The sequence below is a fragment of the Bombus affinis genome, chromosome 15, assembly GCF_024516045.1.
Source record: "Bombus affinis isolate iyBomAffi1 chromosome 15, iyBomAffi1.2, whole genome shotgun sequence".
Lineage (NCBI taxonomy): Eukaryota > Metazoa > Arthropoda > Insecta > Hymenoptera > Apidae > Bombus > Bombus affinis.
The window spans coordinates 6,058,950-6,077,597 of record NC_066358.1 but is presented as its reverse complement, the minus strand read 5'-3'; the positions used below and the strand labels follow the sequence as shown (position 1 = coordinate 6,077,597).

The 18,648-nt window shown below is 31.1% G+C and overlaps 4 protein-coding genes across 21 annotated transcripts; 1 reads left to right on the top strand and 3 right to left on the bottom strand.

Moving 5' to 3' along the window:
- Positions 1-1,276: 1,276 nt before the first annotated feature.
- On the bottom strand, positions 1,277-12,159 carry LOC126925093 (uncharacterized). 15 transcript variants are annotated; one of them, XR_007713796.1, is made up of 10 exons: positions 11,986-12,159; positions 11,412-11,473; positions 11,262-11,342; positions 9,819-9,879; positions 9,480-9,730; positions 9,057-9,239; positions 8,241-8,403; positions 6,805-6,982; positions 5,059-5,235; positions 1,277-2,851 (listed from the first exon to the last, which is right to left on the bottom strand). XR_007713796.1 is itself a non-coding variant. In XM_050740270.1 (4 exons), exons 1-4 carry the CDS (start codon positions 10,599-10,601, stop codon positions 8,328-8,330), a joined length of 687 nt encoding a protein of 228 aa, XP_050596227.1. In that variant the 5' UTR covers positions 10,602-10,693; the 3' UTR covers positions 6,880-8,327. The 15 variants fall into 15 exon arrangements, 2 of the variants coding, with proteins under 2 accessions (XP_050596227.1, XP_050596228.1); XR_007713795.1 differs by having other exon boundaries at positions 11,412-12,159; XR_007713799.1 differs by lacking the exons at positions 11,262-11,342; positions 11,412-11,473; positions 11,986-12,159 and adding exons at positions 10,018-10,199; positions 10,298-10,424.
- Positions 3,847-7,412, top strand: LOC126925090 (uncharacterized). Its single transcript, XM_050740268.1, has 5 exons — positions 3,847-4,403; positions 4,950-5,289; positions 5,649-6,005; positions 6,246-6,428; positions 6,574-7,412. Exons 2-5 carry the CDS (start codon positions 4,951-4,953, stop codon positions 6,943-6,945), a joined length of 1,251 nt encoding a protein of 416 aa, XP_050596225.1. The 5' UTR covers positions 3,847-4,403; position 4,950; the 3' UTR covers positions 6,946-7,412.
- Positions 12,160-13,198: 1,039 nt separating the features above from the next.
- Positions 13,199-17,119, bottom strand: LOC126925087 (phenylalanine--tRNA ligase alpha subunit). 4 transcript variants are annotated; one of them, XM_050740260.1, is made up of 8 exons: positions 16,861-17,119; positions 16,291-16,631; positions 15,984-16,205; positions 15,786-15,901; positions 15,524-15,708; positions 15,101-15,462; positions 14,918-15,019; positions 13,199-14,668 (listed from the first exon to the last, which is right to left on the bottom strand). In XM_050740260.1, exons 1-8 carry the CDS (start codon positions 16,999-17,001, stop codon positions 14,050-14,052), a joined length of 2,088 nt encoding a protein of 695 aa, XP_050596217.1. In that variant the 5' UTR covers positions 17,002-17,119; the 3' UTR covers positions 13,199-14,049. The 4 variants fall into 4 exon arrangements, with proteins under 4 accessions (XP_050596217.1, XP_050596220.1, XP_050596221.1 ...); XM_050740263.1 differs by having other exon boundaries at positions 14,522-14,668; positions 14,883-15,019; positions 16,861-17,118; XM_050740264.1 differs by having other exon boundaries at positions 14,530-14,668; positions 14,891-15,019; positions 16,861-17,118.
- Positions 17,120-17,422: 303 nt separating this feature from the next.
- Positions 17,423-18,373, bottom strand: LOC126925095 (40S ribosomal protein S15). Its single transcript, XM_050740274.1, has 3 exons — positions 18,234-18,373; positions 17,957-18,042; positions 17,423-17,814 (listed from the first exon to the last, which is right to left on the bottom strand). Exons 1-3 carry the CDS (start codon positions 18,240-18,242, stop codon positions 17,466-17,468), a joined length of 444 nt encoding a protein of 147 aa, XP_050596231.1. The 5' UTR covers positions 18,243-18,373; the 3' UTR covers positions 17,423-17,465.
- Between the last annotated feature and the right edge of the window lie 275 nt (positions 18,374-18,648).

The window sequence follows — 18,648 nt, the reverse complement described above, 5'->3', positions numbered from 1 at the left end:
TCGTTTCAATAACGTGAAACTCATAAAAACTAAAATATCCATATATTTTCAGGTTTCCCTCCATCTTAAAGAAATTAAACTAAAGGTGAAGGGGAGATATCATCAATATTTGAAATATTGCAAAAACTTCGAAAATAGAAGAGTACGTAAGTACTTAAAACTCTTACTTTTAATAAATCGATTCTGATATTAAATTTGATTTAATCGATATTAAATTTCCAACTATGGCAGAAAAGTAATTAACTTCATATTCTTTTTTCTATTTTTTTCATCAACATTGCTTCAGGACTTAAGACAGAATAATTACCAAAGTTATAACTGGATATATAGACACCGAAAACGTTGCAATTGGACCAATGGAAAAAGAAGTAAAAAGGATGACTGCAATATTGTTATGAAATCTCCACCTAAAGAGTAATACAATCATATCTCAGCTCTGACCTGCAAAAATATCAGACATAATGACAAGGGAGGAGTGGGCCATTAAATTTCAAAAACATTAGCTGCATTAATAAAACACGGATTTATATTTTGAATACGTCCGAGTTTCTTTACAGCTACATGATACATAAATAGGTTATAAGAATGATTGGAGAAAAAGGTCCGAATCATTTGCAATAAGATAAGGAAAAGATTTTCTGTTTTTACGTTTTTGAGGATTATAAGCCACACCGACATTGCGAAAGAAGGACAACCAGTTTTCGGTACGCGATGCCCGGTATGCATTTTACTTTCGGTTTCGGTTTCACTGATGAGAAAAGGTTTAGTGGGGCAGAAAGAAAGAGACAAAGAGCGAGGAAGAGGGAGGAGATCCGTATAGAAGAAACGATAACTGAGTGTCCAGTTTCCAGTATGACAGAAGACTTTTGTTTCAACATAGTCATAAAATTTGAAGCGATGTTTAAGTGGTTCGCAGAACCTTTGATTTACGTTTATTGTATACTTACCAAATTGCTATTTTTCTCCAGATGCATATTTCATTAACCCTATAATGATGTGAAATATTTAATGTAAAAATTTCTCTGTTAATTTTTAAGTAGTACCGTGAAGAAAATTCACTCGCAAGGATGTTATAACTTAAAAAATAATTGTAATTATAATGTAGGTGCAAATTCATCCATAGTACCATTAAAAGTTCTAATTAACGAATAAATAGTAATTTTACCGTAAGTATACATATATGTATGCCATCTGATAGTGCAATGAAAAACAGTATGCTCAGTAACTTAACCTTAATATAAGATAAAATATAATATTATATTTTTCATGACCCATTTTATGTGCACATTTTTTAAAGAGTAAGTGACCAAAGAAATATGCTTAAATAATGTAATGGGATGTTGACATTGACTTGCAGTTGCTCTCTTGTAAAACGTCATAAATGACGTGAGATAAATGGATTCGGTTCCGTTTTAACTTCGTATCTCTCCATAATTACTTCTTTCTGTTTCCTTTTAAGTATTTATCGTGTCAACTACTTCATCCAAAGCAACAGCAATTTGTTTACAAGTACGAATGATTTATTATTATTGCTTCGGTCTTCATTTTTTCTGTCACCTTAAAATCAAATTTATGCCTGTCGTCAATTTTTATAAATAAATTACGTAAGTAATTTTAAATTTATCATAGTTCTTTAAGTTGCGATCCGAATAATTATCAAGATCATAATAACTCTATATTAAAACTAAAATTAAAAGTTAGAACTACGATTGAGTTGTTACAAAATAATGTAAATGAATGAATTGGAATTAGAATTAAATGGAAAATAAATCTAGATTAAATTATAATTAGATCAAAGTTAGAATCAGATTTGCAGAAGAATCAGGAGTATCAGGTTTTATAGATTTTTTTTTATTTTAAGCACGAATGTGTATCAGTAACCTGACTCGAGCAATTTGTATTATTTCTTCATTTTCCGATGCATATCATACGTAATGAGTCACACAGTACTTCTTTCGCTGAAAACATCATCTCTATCTGTAAGAAGAGTATTTTTTTAGGTAATTATTGGGTATAAAGAGATTTATTAAGGTATATGTAATAAACGAATAAAAACGAGATAGGGTACGAACGAATTACCGGTTTAGGGTATACATAAAGTTGCGCAACATTTTCATCTGGATCGAGAGCATGAAAATATCGATCGTTATTCCTTTAAAATCAATGCCCGACCTTGGTACACATACATACATAGATATTGAGCAAGGCTGAAATGATCACTTGACGACCGGACTTAAGGACCAGGATCTCTTCTGTTAAGGGAAGATAATAGCACAATTTATCGATTGTGTAAATATTTAAATTTTGAAATCGAAAATCACGAGTTAAATGACTCGCAATCAATATTTATGATATACAATTATCCCTCACAACTCCTATTCATGTAAAGTCTGAAATGAAATTAACATGTGTTACCATGTGGTTACAGAACAATAATTAATCAGTCATCATGTGTTCAATTCGCAACAGCAACGTGATTTCTTTTGAGTAATCATAGAGCTTGCAATGAGTTTGGTAATTCGAAATTGAACTACATTATTTATTAAACGATGATCACCGATATGATTATAATTTTCATTATTGTTGCATCATTCGAATCAGCATTGCAAGATGTTGTTAATAAATAACTGAATTTGTACTCGTACAATTTTGTTCACGACATTTTAGTACTGCAAAAAGAATGCTTGTAGTAGTATGAAATGGAACAAGAGATTTAAGGTCACAGTAATGGTATAGGAAGCGAAATTAAAGATAAAATCCAGTGAGAATGAGGAATAAATTAACATGTCCACGACCTTTCTAGATTCCAATCTGGTTTTGAATCGTTTTGTCTTTCGTTTCCAGAGCAGTCCTATAAGAAAGTAAACATATATAAGCGTGACGTAAGTTGCTCTAAAATTGTCAATAAAAAATAAGCATGTTGTTGAGAAAAAAAATAAGAGAAGATTACCTTGATACCTTTGCAGAAAAAAATGATCATGGTAAAGCCATAATAGAAGCCTTTAATTTTCAACGTAAAACATTTTTTTTTTTAAGATCTTTATAACTTTTGTCTAACATTATAGCTTACTATGGTTTATTAATGTAGGATTAATTTAGGATTAAGATTAAGAATCTATATCTGTACGCGTATTGCTTACACATGAATTTTTTCAAAAATCTTTTGAATGATATAAAATAATTTACAAAAACAATATGAATTTTTTATTTTCCATGCAATAACCCTGATTATAATGATTTTAATTTCAATCTAAAGTAATCTTAAGTTAACAAACATCAGTAAATTAAAATCTTAGATTTGTGTTTTAAACTTCAAAATATTCTATTATCGGAAATAGTAACTATTCAATATTTATCGCCTTGTTAAGTGAACGGGGAATAATAAAATTCCATATGATCGATTCAGGAAACGTTCTTTTCACTTTTTTTAGAAGAAGCTCGCGTAAGTTAGCGTCAACATTTCGTGAGTGATAAATTTTACACGGGCCCACACGCACACGGGACGAATAACAATCGAATTGTAAAGGCGCATCGACCTAGTTGAATTCTCTGTTTTCACTTTCGAATACCTATAATCCTTTGGCATTCAAAATTGCTCCACTTCATTCATTAATCCTCGATCACTGCTTTTAAACGAGTACGTCGATGACAAATTTCTTTTTCAATTATATTTTATACGATAAATTCATTTCTCAAACGTATAAGTAAAAATTCTTGTGATCAATGTAGCTAATATCCCTATAGAAAAAAGGAATAAATAAATAAAAGTAATTAAAGAAAAAGAACTTTTTACGTTCATGGACATTATTCAATTCATACTATACAAATATTCAGATACATTATTATTTAAATGAATGTCTTAATATTCTTCATTAATTATAAAAAACTCAAATTACCATGAAACCAAATTTTGTATAGCTACAGACTTACCAGATTGTTATATACTTCTATCATCTAGAAAATTACCACGTTGTATACATTAAACTATTTTTACAAATCCTTAGCCAAGAATTAATCTTTCTCAACAATTAACAGCAAGAAGTCAATCAAGAACAACGAATTTTCAGAATAATTAAGTGCTCTTAATGACCAGTATGATATTGCGAAATGGTGAAATTAATGATCCCTGTCATAGGGACAGGGTGATGCATAACTGTCAGTTCCTATGAGGGAGCAGGTTTCTCGAAGATTGAACACGTGGAGGAGTGAAGTAGATCGACCCAGTTTTGGTCAACTTTGAGCCTTTGTTAGTATGGGAGGGGTAAGGCAATGATGGTTTTGTGAGAAGGGGTCCCCTTTACGACCACGTCCATATAAACAACGTCTGCTGCCACAGATGGGACAGTCTTGCACCTTACACCCCTTCGCTTATTCGCACGTCGTTTCATTTTTGGGCGATCAAGGTAACTTTGTCTCTCTGAATTGGCCTGAACACTTCATAATTTCACACTTCTAGTGCTTTTAGATGATTATTTCAATTACTAATCGATGCTACTACCTTCATCACCATATTTCCTTTTCTATAATTAATTTTCTTATAAATATCTTAAATAATTATATTCCTATTTTAAAAACTTTGAAAATTTTTGGAGAGAATTCAAAATATTATTTTGAATATATCTATGGTTCAGATTTGAAATTTTTTAATATTCCAACATTTTTTATTGGCGATTACTAAAATGCTAAACTTTCTAATAATAAAAAATGCTAAAAAGTAGAATATTAAAAAATGTTCAAACTTCATTTATCATATCAATTCAGAATGAAGCTTGGAATTTTCTTTAAAAATTGTCGTCTTCACTTTTCAGTCTTTTTAAAATAACTAATTATAGAAAAAACGTTTAATACACTCTGTACAATTGTTAATTTTCTAGCAACTGTCCACTAATAAAAGATATTAGGGAATTTCATAATTAGTATTTCATAGTTAATTTACTACGTCATTCCAGGATGAAATTCGGAGTTCTCTTCACAGTGGCAGCCGCCCTGTTGCAGGGTGGCTATAGTAGTTTTGTATCCATTAGGATGCCTTACTTAAATCCAGCAGGAGTAACTTACATAAATAATATCGGACAAGAGGCACAGCTTGCATATAGTGTTCCCGCTAAAGTTGAAACCGAACACATTGGATATGCCGCTGCCCAAGTGCCAGCAGTGGCTGCTGTACCATACGTCAAACACGTGCCAACTGTCTCTCATGTGCCAGTCACGAAAATTGAGGCACAACCTGCTCTCCTGGAAAAACAATTAGACGTCGTTAAACCAGCTGTTTCTACTCGAAAATTCGAAGTAAGTGATTATTAATTTGACAAATTGCCTCCTTTCCCTTTCCTGTTAAACACTCTACCTGTTCGTTATTTTCTATTTTTTCTTCTCACTTCTTATTTAAATTCAGACTTTTTAATGCTTTATTTCACTTGTAAGAATTATCTTTAGATCCTTCATTTTTCTTTAAAAGTCTTCATCTTCTTTAAAAGTAATGAAATTATCGTTATAAATTATAATATATTATTTATAAATTTTATATTCTATATTAAGTCTTTTGTGGGTACCTATTTCTGTATTTCCTTTTACAATTTTTCAAGGGAAAAGAAGCCAATAAAAGAGTAAAATTTCATTTTAAACTTTAAATAATGTTTATGAATTAGGTACGCCGCCCAGCAATCCAAAAGCAATTCTTCGACATTGAAGAACGCGTAGTCGTTCGTCCAGCTGGCTCAGCAGTAGTCGAACTTGATCAACCCACCTCCAAGACTCAGAAAGGACCAGCTGTCATTCAACCTCTGTTCCAACACTTCTCAGGTCTCGAAGCATCTCCATCTCTTCCTTCTCTTCCATCTCTTCCATCTCTTCCATCTCTGCCATCTCTGCCATCTTTGCCATCGCTGCCATCTCTACCATCTTTGTCATCTCCTGTAGAATCTTCTACTCCATCCTCCTCCAGCGATGACGAAACTGTTGTGGTTGAAAATCCTGACTTCCGCAGAGTCGGTCCTCAAAGCCAGGTATGATTAGAAATTGAACTGGAAGCTCTGATTTTCAATAATTTGAGTAAACCAACGAAAGCCGACTTGAGATCAAATTACATTTTGGAATGTGCTACAAGTTCATAATCAACTAATATTCGTATTGATCAATTTTTGCAGTTTTGAATATGAAACCGAAGCTGCCTCCTTATTTTCACAAGCCTTGCAATTACTATTCTTTCCTTATTCTTTAAGAATTAACGATTGCTTTTGCTCCAGGCTGGTGCACCTGCAGCTCAAACAAGAACTAACTTGAACGGTGGTGCACAATCGAACGAACCATTCGTTGCACATGATCCTTCACCAAGCGTTGTGGTTAGCCCCAAATCTTCCCCTGAAGAGGACAAGGAGAACCAGAATAGACTGATTGACTTGCTCACTGCCCGTGGTAACGTTGCTGAGGTAATTTCATAAGAACTATTAATACTAGAATTACTGGCGATTGAAGGATAAATCATCTAATATATGCGATGACTCAACTAATATATATATATAGCTTTCTATATTTCTATATTTCCATTTCTAGATATGCATTATATTTTTATAGGTTGGCTTTGGTCGCTATCCCTCCCTCTCCCAATCCGCAGCCGGAGACGCTGGCCAGGTTCGCGGACGTGTAATCTCTGCTACCCCAGCTCCGGAATACGCAGAACCAGCTGACGAACGCGTCTCTACGCGACGTGTTGTTGTCAGCAGACCGATTGAAACTCTCCAAGAAGTGAATGTCGTGGAACCAGCGACTAAAGTCGAGAGAGTATCAGTCCAACAGCCAACTTACATAAAAACAGCGCGCCTCGATCATGTTCAGGTTCACAGCTCTGTACCGGTGGTCGGAAAAGCTTTTGCACCAACGATTGCCCATGCTGCTGTTCCAGTTTATCAGAAGACCATCTCGCCAGCTTATGAATATTACCATTGAATCGCTCGATGACTCGTGATCTTAGTTCCCTAACGTTCTAAAACAGGATTCAATGCTAAAAATAGTGTACGAGTGATATTGAATATTTTAATACTACATAGTATATTGGATTTTTGCATGCAAATGATTAGGTAATTATATTGAAAAAGTTGAACTTGATTTTAGTTGGTATTCAATTTACATTAAATTACTATTATTTGTAATATAATCAAATAATTATATATGGATGATAATAACTAAAATTGTATGTAGAATCATATTGATTTTTTAAATCAAAATGAGACTTGTGTTTTACCTTACATAGGTAACTGCAAGTGAAATTGTATTGGGTTTTTAAAATGAAATAATTTTTTGTATCGCTTGTGAAATTATGTAAGTTGTATCCTGTGAACAGATGGAAACTTGTGTACCTTGTATTTCTGTTTTGTATGTGTTTTAAAAGATGTTTATATAAAAGACGGAAGTGACATGCGATTGTTTTATTTGTCACGAAACCTGTTACTTAAAGGACATGAAAGTTTCGAGAGTAATACTTCTTTTGTTTACCTGTGAATATAGAGTTTAAGAATCAATATGTCGAAATTTCAGTTAAAAGATATTCGAATAATAGGAATTATTTTTTAGGAAATAAATTTTGCAAATGAAGCTTTTAATTAGTAGCAATCTTTACAACGATCTTTGAAACTTATGTGTTAGTTACATAAATTTATAGAAGAAATTTTATAGATCTTTTTCAAAACTTAAAGGAGATAAAAATTATTAGATATAACTAAATTTAGAAACTTACAACTTTTCATATTCTCAAATAACTAACACCTAAATTAGAAGCTCAAAGAAACTTTAAATATAAAATTGATTAAGCTTTGTTTTACTTTAATAAAGTTTCGAATATTATATTCCACGTTCCAACACAAGATACAATTAGCAATTACTTCAAAGAAAATTAAAGAAACTTAAATTTTGATAAACTTAATTATATAATAAAATTAAATTAAAGATTTAATTATGAAAATTAATGTAAAAATTTAAGTTAACTAATTAACTAAATGGTAAATGTATAAGTAAAACACGATGCTAGGTCAAGGAATTACATGTACATGCGTTCAATTCATCCCATCGGACGTCATAAAATGTTTTTATGACCCAATTCATGCACTTCTTATGTGATCTCGTGAAAGATAATATGTATGTAATTAATTGTAATATGCTGAAGAGGAAGGTCTCTCGTATACTTATATAACTTCCTTTCGCTGGTAGAACTTTTATTTCACGCCTTTCATCTGCCAATGACTTACATGTATGCATTATTCAGAATAAGCTGAAAAACGACGACTTCCTATAGCAGGCGAGTCTGTTCCGACAAGGGTAACCACTGCCTCTGGTTATTGCTTATAAGGACGTAACATTGACCTGAATACCATTATACATATATCCGACTCCCTTGCCTCTTTCAAATATCTTAAATAAAAAGATAAAATCATTATTCGATAGATGTACCAGGATGTCTCTACTGAAAGCTACTACTAATAAAAGCATAATATTTATTCCTCGAGAACGTGTACACATATGGCATTTCCGCAGTTTTCGACCTGGTTAAGGAGCTATTTGTTCGGAGTATCACTCAATAAGAGTCATTATTATTTCTTTAAGCATAATTTATTTTAGTGTATTTATATGCAATCATAATGTCTCACACACGCATCCACTTTTTTGCTCCTTTTATAAATGATGTATGTAGTTTCTGTTCAATAAAGTTATTCTAAAAAATATACCGATAGGTATTTAAAAAATTTGCAAGGATATATCCAATTAATATTATGGAACTTTATTATATTAAAAATTAAGAAAATTTAGTATCCGAGGAATCAAATGATTCGGAAAGAACTTATTTGCATGAAAGTCGAACGTGACTAAAGAAAGCGTAGTTACATGGTCATTGCAGAAGGAAAGCAAAGAAGCTTGGAATTGCGAATGGTGCACAGGCTCGTAATAACGTAGCTCACGAGTTTTAACCCGGACTCGACTGTCGTCGAACAGAGACAGTGACTATATGTATGCGTAATGCATAAACCGGAAAACTGCGCTGCTCGAAAAAATCCATAAGAACCTACGTGGGCGGTTGAAACTGCAGCAAACCGGCACAGTTTAGTGAACCCTCGTTGAATTGTAGACGTTCTATTAACAAATATAGAACAGTTTGATATCCAATATAAACTTCTTTAGAAATTCTAATTGAGATCTTCAAGATTTCTCCAAATCAGTTTCGATTTTTATTAAAATTATATTTTTAATTTCTGTAAAAAAAGATAAAAAGCTTAAATTTAATTTCCGAATTCTGTATTTACATATCTATTTTTTATTATACCAATATACCATATTTAATTGTTTGATAATCTGTTACTAGCTAAATGTAATATAATATGGTTTTTTAAATGGTGCAATAATGACCATAGTTAAGTAATCATAAAACGCGTGGAAATTCCGATCACAACGTGAAATCGATATTTCTAGGCACGTAGGAGCATTACACTCACCAAATCTCACGATACACATCGATTTGAACCAGAGGATCGTTTTTATAATGGGACCTTTAACAAATTCACTGTGCGTAGATCGATGACTCGGCCATGCCTATTGAATTATTCTCTCAAACAAAGTGAAAACCGAAAGGACAGTTTCGGAATAGCCATCCAAAGTAATTCACCGGACTTTTGTGTTTTACTGGTTTGTAACGATCCCATAGTACAAATTACGAAGTCACTGTCGATGAATGCTTAACTACTTTCTAATCAACAGCGACTGTAATCAGAATTTTTTTATGAAATAATAAGTAACTTTGGAACTACGTGGATTAAATAAGTTACTTAACTTACCTGTACCACGAGATGTCGCATGATGAGCAAAGATATACAAAATATCCCCAGAGAGTAGTACCTGTAACATATAACAAGTAAAACAATTTTCTGTATCTTTGATGAAACAAGATCCTGTATCTTTGATTATATTTAAAAAAAAAATACAAATTTAGATGAACATCCGCAGTCCAACTACAATAAATACAATAATGTATACCTTTGTTTGTAAATACAATAATGTGAATACCTTTTGTAGCCACTGTGATAATATTTTCCTTTGCCTTACTTAGCTAGCAATTGGATCTATCGAATGTCGCGTGACCCGAAACACGCTAACGAGAAAAATCTACCGGATAGAGTCTATCGCGTATCCAGTGTCTAATATCGTGGTCTCCGTCACTGAAGAGCGAAGCAAAGCGAATAAAGCGCACGAGAATGAGGAAGGTCGCGGATAAACGGCGGCGAGTGGTGATCAGTCAGCTCGAAGGGATCCTCACCCTTGAAACGCCTCAAAGAGGAAACGAATGACCTCGTCGGGGACATAAGCTCGACAGAAGGAGCCAGAACACGGATAATGACCAAGAAAACGTCCACGGTAACTTTAGCAAGCTGTATTGAAGTGGCGGCTACTATATAAGTAACACTGTAACGGATCTTGTATTCAGTTAGACACGCGCGAGAGAAATAACTAGATCTTGTGGATTCAGTATTGTATTCGTAAGGTGAGTGGATTTGCGCAGAAAGTCGTGGAGCACGAGATCTGACTGAAATATATACATAAAGGATGCAAATAGACGTCATGGAGGATAAAGATATTCAACGTAGTTTCTGACACGTGAATCAGTGGTTCGACACATCCTTCGTGCATAATAAAAATTGCGTGCACAGCTCAAAATTTACGAGAATAACTCTGTTACAGTTTTCGTGTTTAGTATTTATAATAATGTCGCAGCATTTGGCTATTGCTACCTTCACCAGTTTTTGAAATTGATTTCTTGGACTGACGATGAGTTTTTGGTGTATAGTGGCGAGTGTATAAATGGGAAATGATAACTGCCAAGACCATAAATTGTATTATGAAAAATGTTATTTCTACTTTTTTCTAAAATCCTAGTTTATGTCCTACATTATAGAAAAAATAGAAATAAAACTTTTCAAATCTTTTCAACATTTTAAATCCCAAGTTAAATTATATATTAATTCTACATTATGTTGAATTTAAGTGTATCATAACGAACAAATTTCTTATATTTTGAACCATTGTGGATATAGAGTGGCTTTCACATTTTTATTTCAAGTAATAATTATAAACTAAAATAAACTAAATTTTTATTGTAAGAACTTTCTCTTACTTATGTGTTCATTGCTGTATGTAAAATAAACAAATGTGTCAAATATCTGTATCTCATTCGCACTCAACAGAGAAGATAATATTAATAATAATATTAATAGATAATATACCTCCTTTGATAGTTGGTCAGATAATCTCTCGACTCGTGACTATTTAACGAATCACTACTATATGATTCCTTGTGTGCAAACCTGAAAAAATGTGTCTTCTTAATGGAATTTTGAATATTGTACTAGCGTACATACAGAATAGATACGTACATAAGCCTTGAATTAGAATGGTGTCTCAGCCAACATGAATTCCGTTCAAATTTTTTATTACTCTGTGAAAGATACAAACTTCTTATGATTTTATAAATCTTTGTGTAATTTACTTGTTCGATAAAAAGATAATTTTATGCAATATGTAGCTTATAGTTAAAAAGCATAGTTTTAAGAAAAAATAATTAAAACAATTATTTAAAAAATTATTAAAAGCACTAACTTCAAAATTTATAAAAAATTGAACAAATTAAAATATGAAAAAAATCATAGACCACATTGTAGGATAATTTTATAAGAAACAATGTGCCGAAATTTAAAATTTATCGGGCAATCAATTTTTAAAATCTGCTCAATGTCAGTCAAAAAGCATAGTTTAAAAAAAAAATACTTTCAAATTTTGAAGGTATCTTTTAACAAATTCTTCGCAAGTTAATATGAACAATATGAATACCTTCAACCACTCAGTATGAATTTCAAAAAGCTCGTTTCGCTGGAATATTTCATACATATGAAATTTAAAAAATTCTGAGAAAGTTTTCCGATTTTCTGAATCAAATAAGTTATGTACTACCTTAAAGTAATTGGGGTTTATTCTTTTCCAGAATTTTAGGTAAATATGAACGTAATAATTTTGCTTATGGCCATGATAGGATTATGCATGGCCGCTCCACAATACTACATTCCCTCGGAATTCGTGTATCAACATCCGGCAAATGTATTGAATTCAGCAATCGAAGACACCTTGCCAAACGAATTACGAAATAACTTTTACAAAAACCCACGAATCGCTGCTCGTCTCGCGAAGGAATCATGGTTTTTCAATAAAGAGATGCAGGTAAAAATTTTCCCATTTATCTTAATATATTTCTTCTATAATGTTATGAAAATGTGTTTTATGATTTTAAATGTAGCATTGCTCGATTTTGAAACGAGGTTGCTAGATTTACTTCTGAAATCTGAGAATACGGCCTTCGCTACTCTCTCTCTCTCTCTCTCTCTCTCTTATACCGATTTTATCTCCATCTATCACTGACATATCATATTTCGTTATAAATTCGTAGCAGGATGTATCTGATACATTGTAGTACGATTAAAAAACAACTTTTTTTTTTTACTTAATTTCCTTATCAGAAAAATATAATAATTTGTGTTAATGTCAATTCTACAATTGTCAGTATTTTTCTATCTTTTAAATTCATTCTTTAATTTCAATATCTTCAAAATATCCTATTAATATTGTCATAGAATATCTTATATGTAGTATATTATACAGAGTGGCCCACGTTTTTGTCTGCTTTATAAGTAAAAAATAAATTTAAAATGTCATATATATTAAAATTCCATCATTAAGAAATTATAACAAAAATATAAAACATGAAAAATGTAATAATATCTAACGAACATTATTGCCAACGTTGAATTTATCGACCGCGACCAGTCGCATTATAACCTGACGCATTTAAATTTTTATTTATATGACACGCTAAAAGAAAAAGTTTAGAATATAGAAGTAAAAGTAGTAATATATAGTATCTACATAAAACAAATTAATAATGAGAATTAATATGGCATAATTGTAATGTAATTAGACAATCACAAGCAGTAAATACTACATCAATAAAAAAGTGGACGACATTTTGAAATAGAAACATACTCAAATTATCTACACCACTTTCGATACTTTGGTTATAACTTCTTAATAAAGAATTTATAAATTTTTTGTTAAATTCTAGTCTTAATTTTACTTATAGAACATATTAAGGAAATTTGAATGGAAAAGTGTGAGACACTCTACATATAGTAGTATTATTATACATATTATTGCTTATAATAGCATCTCTTACTTTTATTGTAGGTAATCGATCGTGAAACGGATAAAATTCCACGAGAGAAAGTATATAATGTTCTCCACAATGCAGGATTTGTGCGAAAATAAAATTAGAATAATAAAAAATTTGTAATAACTTGTTGAATTCTTTGAACGTCTATAATGTTCCTCTTGTACAGCCATCCATCTAACTTGGAATCCGCGCGCAAGAACTTGAAAAATAACAACACTAGTCATATGTGCATTTATTACAATAATAATACATTGACGCCGCCATCTATGAACTGTTACTGCGCCTAGGGTTATACCGGTTATGAATATAGAGATATAAAGATAGAGTGCATGAGCGAGCTGAAGAAGCTATATAGGAATAGAAAAAGAACACTGCATAGAGACTTCTTGAGTCCTTATGTAATAACGCATAACATTCGTATAGTAAATATCTACATGTATACCGATTAATGAATGGCGTCAATATGCATGCCTGATTAGACGAACACAGAAAACGCCTCTATGCAGCTTTTTCTTTCCATTTCCATCTCGCAGCCACTTACACGATGGCAGAAACAACTACTTGAGTATCGTTCTCACGATTACTGCAAATATTTGAAACATCAAAACAAATATTTTTTATCGCATCATTTAAGTAACAGTCCATTGAAAAGTATAAATAAATATATAACCAAATACATATATGTAAAGCATATGCATTAATTTAATTTTATGGAAAGCATAGCACATATAAAAAATCCAACAATATGTAAATATGTAACAGTATTCTTGCAAAATTTCATTTACATATTATTTCTATTTGTGTAGTTTACATTTTTCAGAGGATTCTAATAAAATATCTACGATAGATATATTATCTTCACCCATTACGTAACGTGATTTTTTATGAATAGTTTGATGCACATTAGTATGTAAGAACTTATGTATTTTTTCTAAGTAATTATCTATTTCATTTGCGTACAATGCACCTTTGCTTTCGTAACGTAAAACGTGTGGATAACAGTTTTCAATTACGCGATTTAGATATCGCGCTACATTTATCTCGCCTATAATTTCGTGCATCCCTGGTAACTGCAATATGGGATCAATACCAATTTCTTTCCAAATTATTGTTAAGTGTATGTCAGTAGTTTGCTTTGCATTTCGATACTCTGAACAAAAAGTTAATAACTGATTTGGAAAATGTTGCACACTGGAATGTACATGAGAGGTCACAAAAATGTTGACATAAGATTTTACGTAACGGAAGAACAATTCTATAAACTTGATCGGATGTTCTGGATCACAAAATATGACGAGCCTTTGCTTCTCGAATTTTTCTGCACATTTAACTGCACACGATTTATCTTCGTGTTTGTTTAATTCTTGTTTCTTGTCTTCTGGCCTCTTTGTTTGAGAAGTATTTTGACTAGTCCTGTCAGAAGGTTATTGTATTTATCTTATTTATTCGCTTATTTAATAAATAAAATTTTGTACATTGAATTAAAACAACAATATATAAGTACAAAAAATTTGGATAAATTACGTCCCCATATTTAGTAGTTTTGATGGAGGAGATGATTTGTAACAGAAATTAAGTTCTATCATAAAATCAAATGCATTTTAATTAGAATATTGTAATTACTTACATAAATACCTTAATAACGATTAGAAAGATATTTACTTGTTTAAGCGACAAATAGGATTGTTATAAACCATTTCCAAATCCACTTTTGGTCCAACTAAATCTCGTATATTGTTTAATCCATATTTAATCATAGTTGGCCTAAAAAAGCAAATGTATTTATATTTAAAAACAAATTTTATAATATTTTAATAATACAAATACTATTCATGATTTTATTACCTTTCTAAGGACAATCCCCAAGCAATGACATTTACATCATCAGGTAATTCCATTGGTAATAACATTTCAGGTCGAAACATTCCACTATTACCAATTTCTATCCATTTTTTCAAGCCCTCATGATAACAAAAGATTTCCATACTTGGTTCAGTGTATGGATTGTACGCGGGCTTAAATTTAAGTTGCATAATACCAAGTTTCTTAAAAAATTCATACAAAATCCCTATTAAATCACCTAATGTGAGATTGTAATCAGCGACTACACCTTCAATTTGATGAAACTCAGCTAGATGTGTGGCATCCAAAGTTTCATTGCGAAATACTCGATCAATGCTAAAATACTTCACTGGCTTAAACTCGCCCTGAAAAATTCACATATAAATATTTTTTAAATTAAAAACTTCTTATTTTTAATTTAATTACCTGCTGCATAAGCTTATAAAGCATCCGTGCACTAACAGCAGTCGTGTGAGTACGAAGAACATTCTTTTGTGCTTCTTCAATTTTCCAATCGTAACGATAGCCTAAAGACCCATAGTCTCCTTCACTATGTACTTTCTTTACCTTCTCCATGTAATCCATAGGGAAATTTGTACTATGAGATGGATCTGAAGTAAAAATTTTTAATGTATTATAATCAGTTGAACATACATAATTAATTAATTAATTCAAAAGAATTATTTACCAGATATGAAAAAGGTATCATGTGCATCTCTTGCTGGATGCTGCTGAGGTTGAAATAATGCGTCAAAATTCCAGAAAGAGCTCTCAACAAAATTATTTGTTGGCATTTCAGTGAATCTATGGAAACAATAAGAGAAATATCAAAATATCTGTTGAATGTTATTACAAAATTTAAAACCTTAATTTCTCTACTGTATACCCCATTTCAAGAAAAATTTTTCTAAATTCGCTTCTAACTTTTAACAGTGGATGCAAATGACCCACTTCCAGCGTAGCACCAAGAGCTTCAAAATTATATGGTTTAAATTTCCTATCTTTCCATGCACCATTTATTAATAAATCAGCAGTCAACTCTGTTTCCTGTTTTTCGATTGTTGTTGTAAAATTTGGACCCTTTTCCAATTGTACAAATTTAATAACTCTGTTAACAAAACAGTTGCTCACATAATACAATCAATACTTATATGTATATCTTTTCTATTAAATTGAATTAATAAAAACCTTACATTTCTTGGATCAATTTTCTCTTCTTATATTCATTTTTAAGGCGGTCAGTTAAACTTGCAAGGGTTTTTAGATCATTTTGTGTAACATCTGTGATAGATGCTACTTTCTTTTTCACAATAGGCTTACCATTGCTTTTATCAATTACTATCCAACCAGCCTGTAATGCTTTGGAAAATCCAACCTTTGCAAAGGGAACTGATTGCATAACTTCAGGTTGAGGCATTCCATCATCAGGAATTGCATTATAAACAGCTGCTTCGTGACTTCCATAACTCACTACATGTTGTCCTTCTGATGTTAATTCCCATTTTTTATCAATAATCTGTTTAGTAGTAATCAACTAGAATGTAAATTAGGTTATTATTAATAAGCAATTAATATCAGTTTGATAAAAAAGAATTTAATAAATATAAATAAACATTTTGAGGTTATGACGAAATCTAAATTTATATTAGAAAATTTATTGTACGTATTCGTTTTTACACTATAAAAAGCGTGAAAAATAATTTTTGGTAAACTTTGTTAATATTATTATAACAATTACGAACAATTTGCGGTAATTAACTTACTTCACCAAGTGCCTCAAGGCTTTTGATGGCACCAATAATTTTTTGATGATTTTCTTTAAAAATTTCAGCCAAATGCAGCGAATTTATTTCTCCGTGCTTATCTAAATAATCCAATATTTGGTCAGTCAATTGTTTTGCCATATTTGAAATAACAGTAGATTTCACTTTGCATTAAAACAGCCGGCAAACATCCACGTGAATCATACGTGGATACTAACATAACATCAACACATTTTATATGACAGATAATTTTAAGATAAACATCATTAAATTTCGATATTACGCATTGTAATTTATTTTAATTCCTATATAATATCGAAGATTTATAATCCAAGATTTACTTTATACTTGGATAAAAAGTAAAACTTAAAAATTTTCTAAGTATATATTTTTTAATGTTTTTTACTTAAACAAAATTCAGTTTTAATTCTATATATGTATAAAAAATATTATTTCATATTACATATATATTTACGATATATTTTATATTCAATAATTTTAAAGTAATTCAGTAACTTATACTATATTATTTCGGTATTTATAAGGTATTTCAGAAAAATAATTGTATTAATTTTTGTACATTTTATTCACATGAAAAACATAAATTATTTTAGTGGAATAAATCTTGAAGAGTGGGTAGCACCAATACCTGGTCTACCATGCTTTACAGGTTTGTAAGTAACAGAGAACTCTCCCAGGTAGTGACCTATCATTTCTGGCTTAATTTCAACCTGATTAAACGTTTTCCCATTGTAAACACCAACAATCGAACCAACCATTTCTGGTACTATAATCATGTTACGTAAGTGAGTCTTAACAATTTCTGGCTTTTCATTTGGTGGTGTTTCCTTCTTCGCTTTACGCAACTTCTTTACCAAAGCCATAGACTTCCTCTTTAAACCATGGGAGAATCGCCTACGTGCACGAGCATGCATCAAAACCATAAGTTGCTCACTGAAACAAATATATGTATATATATATATATTGTATAACATAAAACTTGTATGAAAATTTATCTGAATGTATATCATTCCTTTAATTGATCACTATAACCTAAAAATGGTTTGGCTTTTCTAAGACATAAAAAGATACTCACTTTGGCATATCAAGGAGTTGATCGAGATCAACTCCTCGAAAGGTGAACTTTCGGAAAGTCCTCTTTTTCTTTTGGGTTTCTTCTGCCTGAAAATGATACAACACATAATTAGTAAGAGGTTATGTTACAAATAAAAAATATTCATTCTTGTGCGTCAATATTATTTCTTTCTATTAAAAGAGAAATCAATATCTTATCCTAGAGCATTCACTTATATCTTTCTATAATAGATGAATAAGATTTTATTGGATATTTTCGACACATTTGTGACACATACCTCAGCCATGTTTTTAGTTGCAGGGAGAAAAGACAACAAGAAATGGCGCTGTGCCTTTTACGCGGAAATCGATTCCACCATTAAGTAAATATTACTAGATGGTCCTATGAATATACTTTTTCATGTAGAATAAAGAAATTACTTTTTCTTTAAAAAACGACATCAATCGTTTGAGTTATACTGTGAAATATATTAGCCTAATAATATTTTGACACGAGTTATCAACTTTAAAAATTTTTTTAGTACTTTAATTAATGTTTTTGTAAATTAAAGTTTCAACTTCAATTATTAGAAAAAGTAAAACAATTTACACAGTTTAATTTCTTTAAAGTTTTCTTATTACTAAAACTACTATAAAGGATTAAACGATGTACAAGAATTTATAAAGCTAGGAAATTATAAATATTAGAAAAAT

What these genes read in the sequence shown, in the direction of transcription:
- LOC126925090 (XM_050740268.1), top strand. Translation starts at nt 4,951, where the DNA reads ATGAAATTCGGAGTTCTCTTCACAGTGGCAGCCGCCCTGTTGCAGGGT. An exon ending in TTTCTACTCGAAAATTCGAA is followed by an intron (nt 5,290 to 5,648) that starts GTAAGTGATTAT and finishes TTTATGAATTAG; the next exon opens with GTACGCCGCCCAGCAATCCA. An exon ending in GAGTCGGTCCTCAAAGCCAG is followed by an intron (nt 6,006 to 6,245) that starts GTATGATTAGAA and finishes CTTTTGCTCCAG; the next exon opens with GCTGGTGCACCTGCAGCTCA.
- LOC126925093 (XM_050740270.1), bottom strand. Translation starts at nt 10,601, where the DNA reads ATGACGTCTATTTGCATCCTTTATGTATATATTTCAGTCAGATCTCGT. An exon ending in TGCGACATCTCGTGGTACAG is followed by an intron (nt 9,121 to 9,818) that starts GTAAGTTAAGTA and finishes ATTTGTTAATAG; the next exon opens with AACGTCTACAATTCAACGAG. An exon ending in TTTCCTTCTGCAATGACCAT is followed by an intron (nt 8,404 to 8,874) that starts GTAACTACGCTT and finishes TTTTTATTTAAG; the next exon opens with ATATTTGAAAGAGGCAAGGG.
- LOC126925087 (XM_050740260.1), bottom strand. Translation starts at nt 17,001, where the DNA reads ATGGCAAAACAATTGACTGACCAAATATTGGATTATTTAGATAAGCAC. An exon ending in AGAAAATTGATCCAAGAAAT is followed by an intron (nt 16,206 to 16,290) that starts GTAAGGTTTTTA and finishes TTTTGTTAACAG; the next exon opens with AGTTATTAAATTTGTACAAT. An exon ending in CCTATTTGTCGCTTAAACAA is followed by an intron (nt 14,669 to 14,917) that starts GTAAATATCTTT and finishes ACCTTCTGACAG; the next exon opens with GACTAGTCAAAATACTTCTC.
- LOC126925095 (XM_050740274.1), bottom strand. An exon ending in CAACTCCTTGATATGCCAAA is followed by an intron (nt 17,815 to 17,956) that starts GTGAGTATCTTT and finishes TATTTGTTTCAG; the next exon opens with TGAGCAACTTATGGTTTTGA.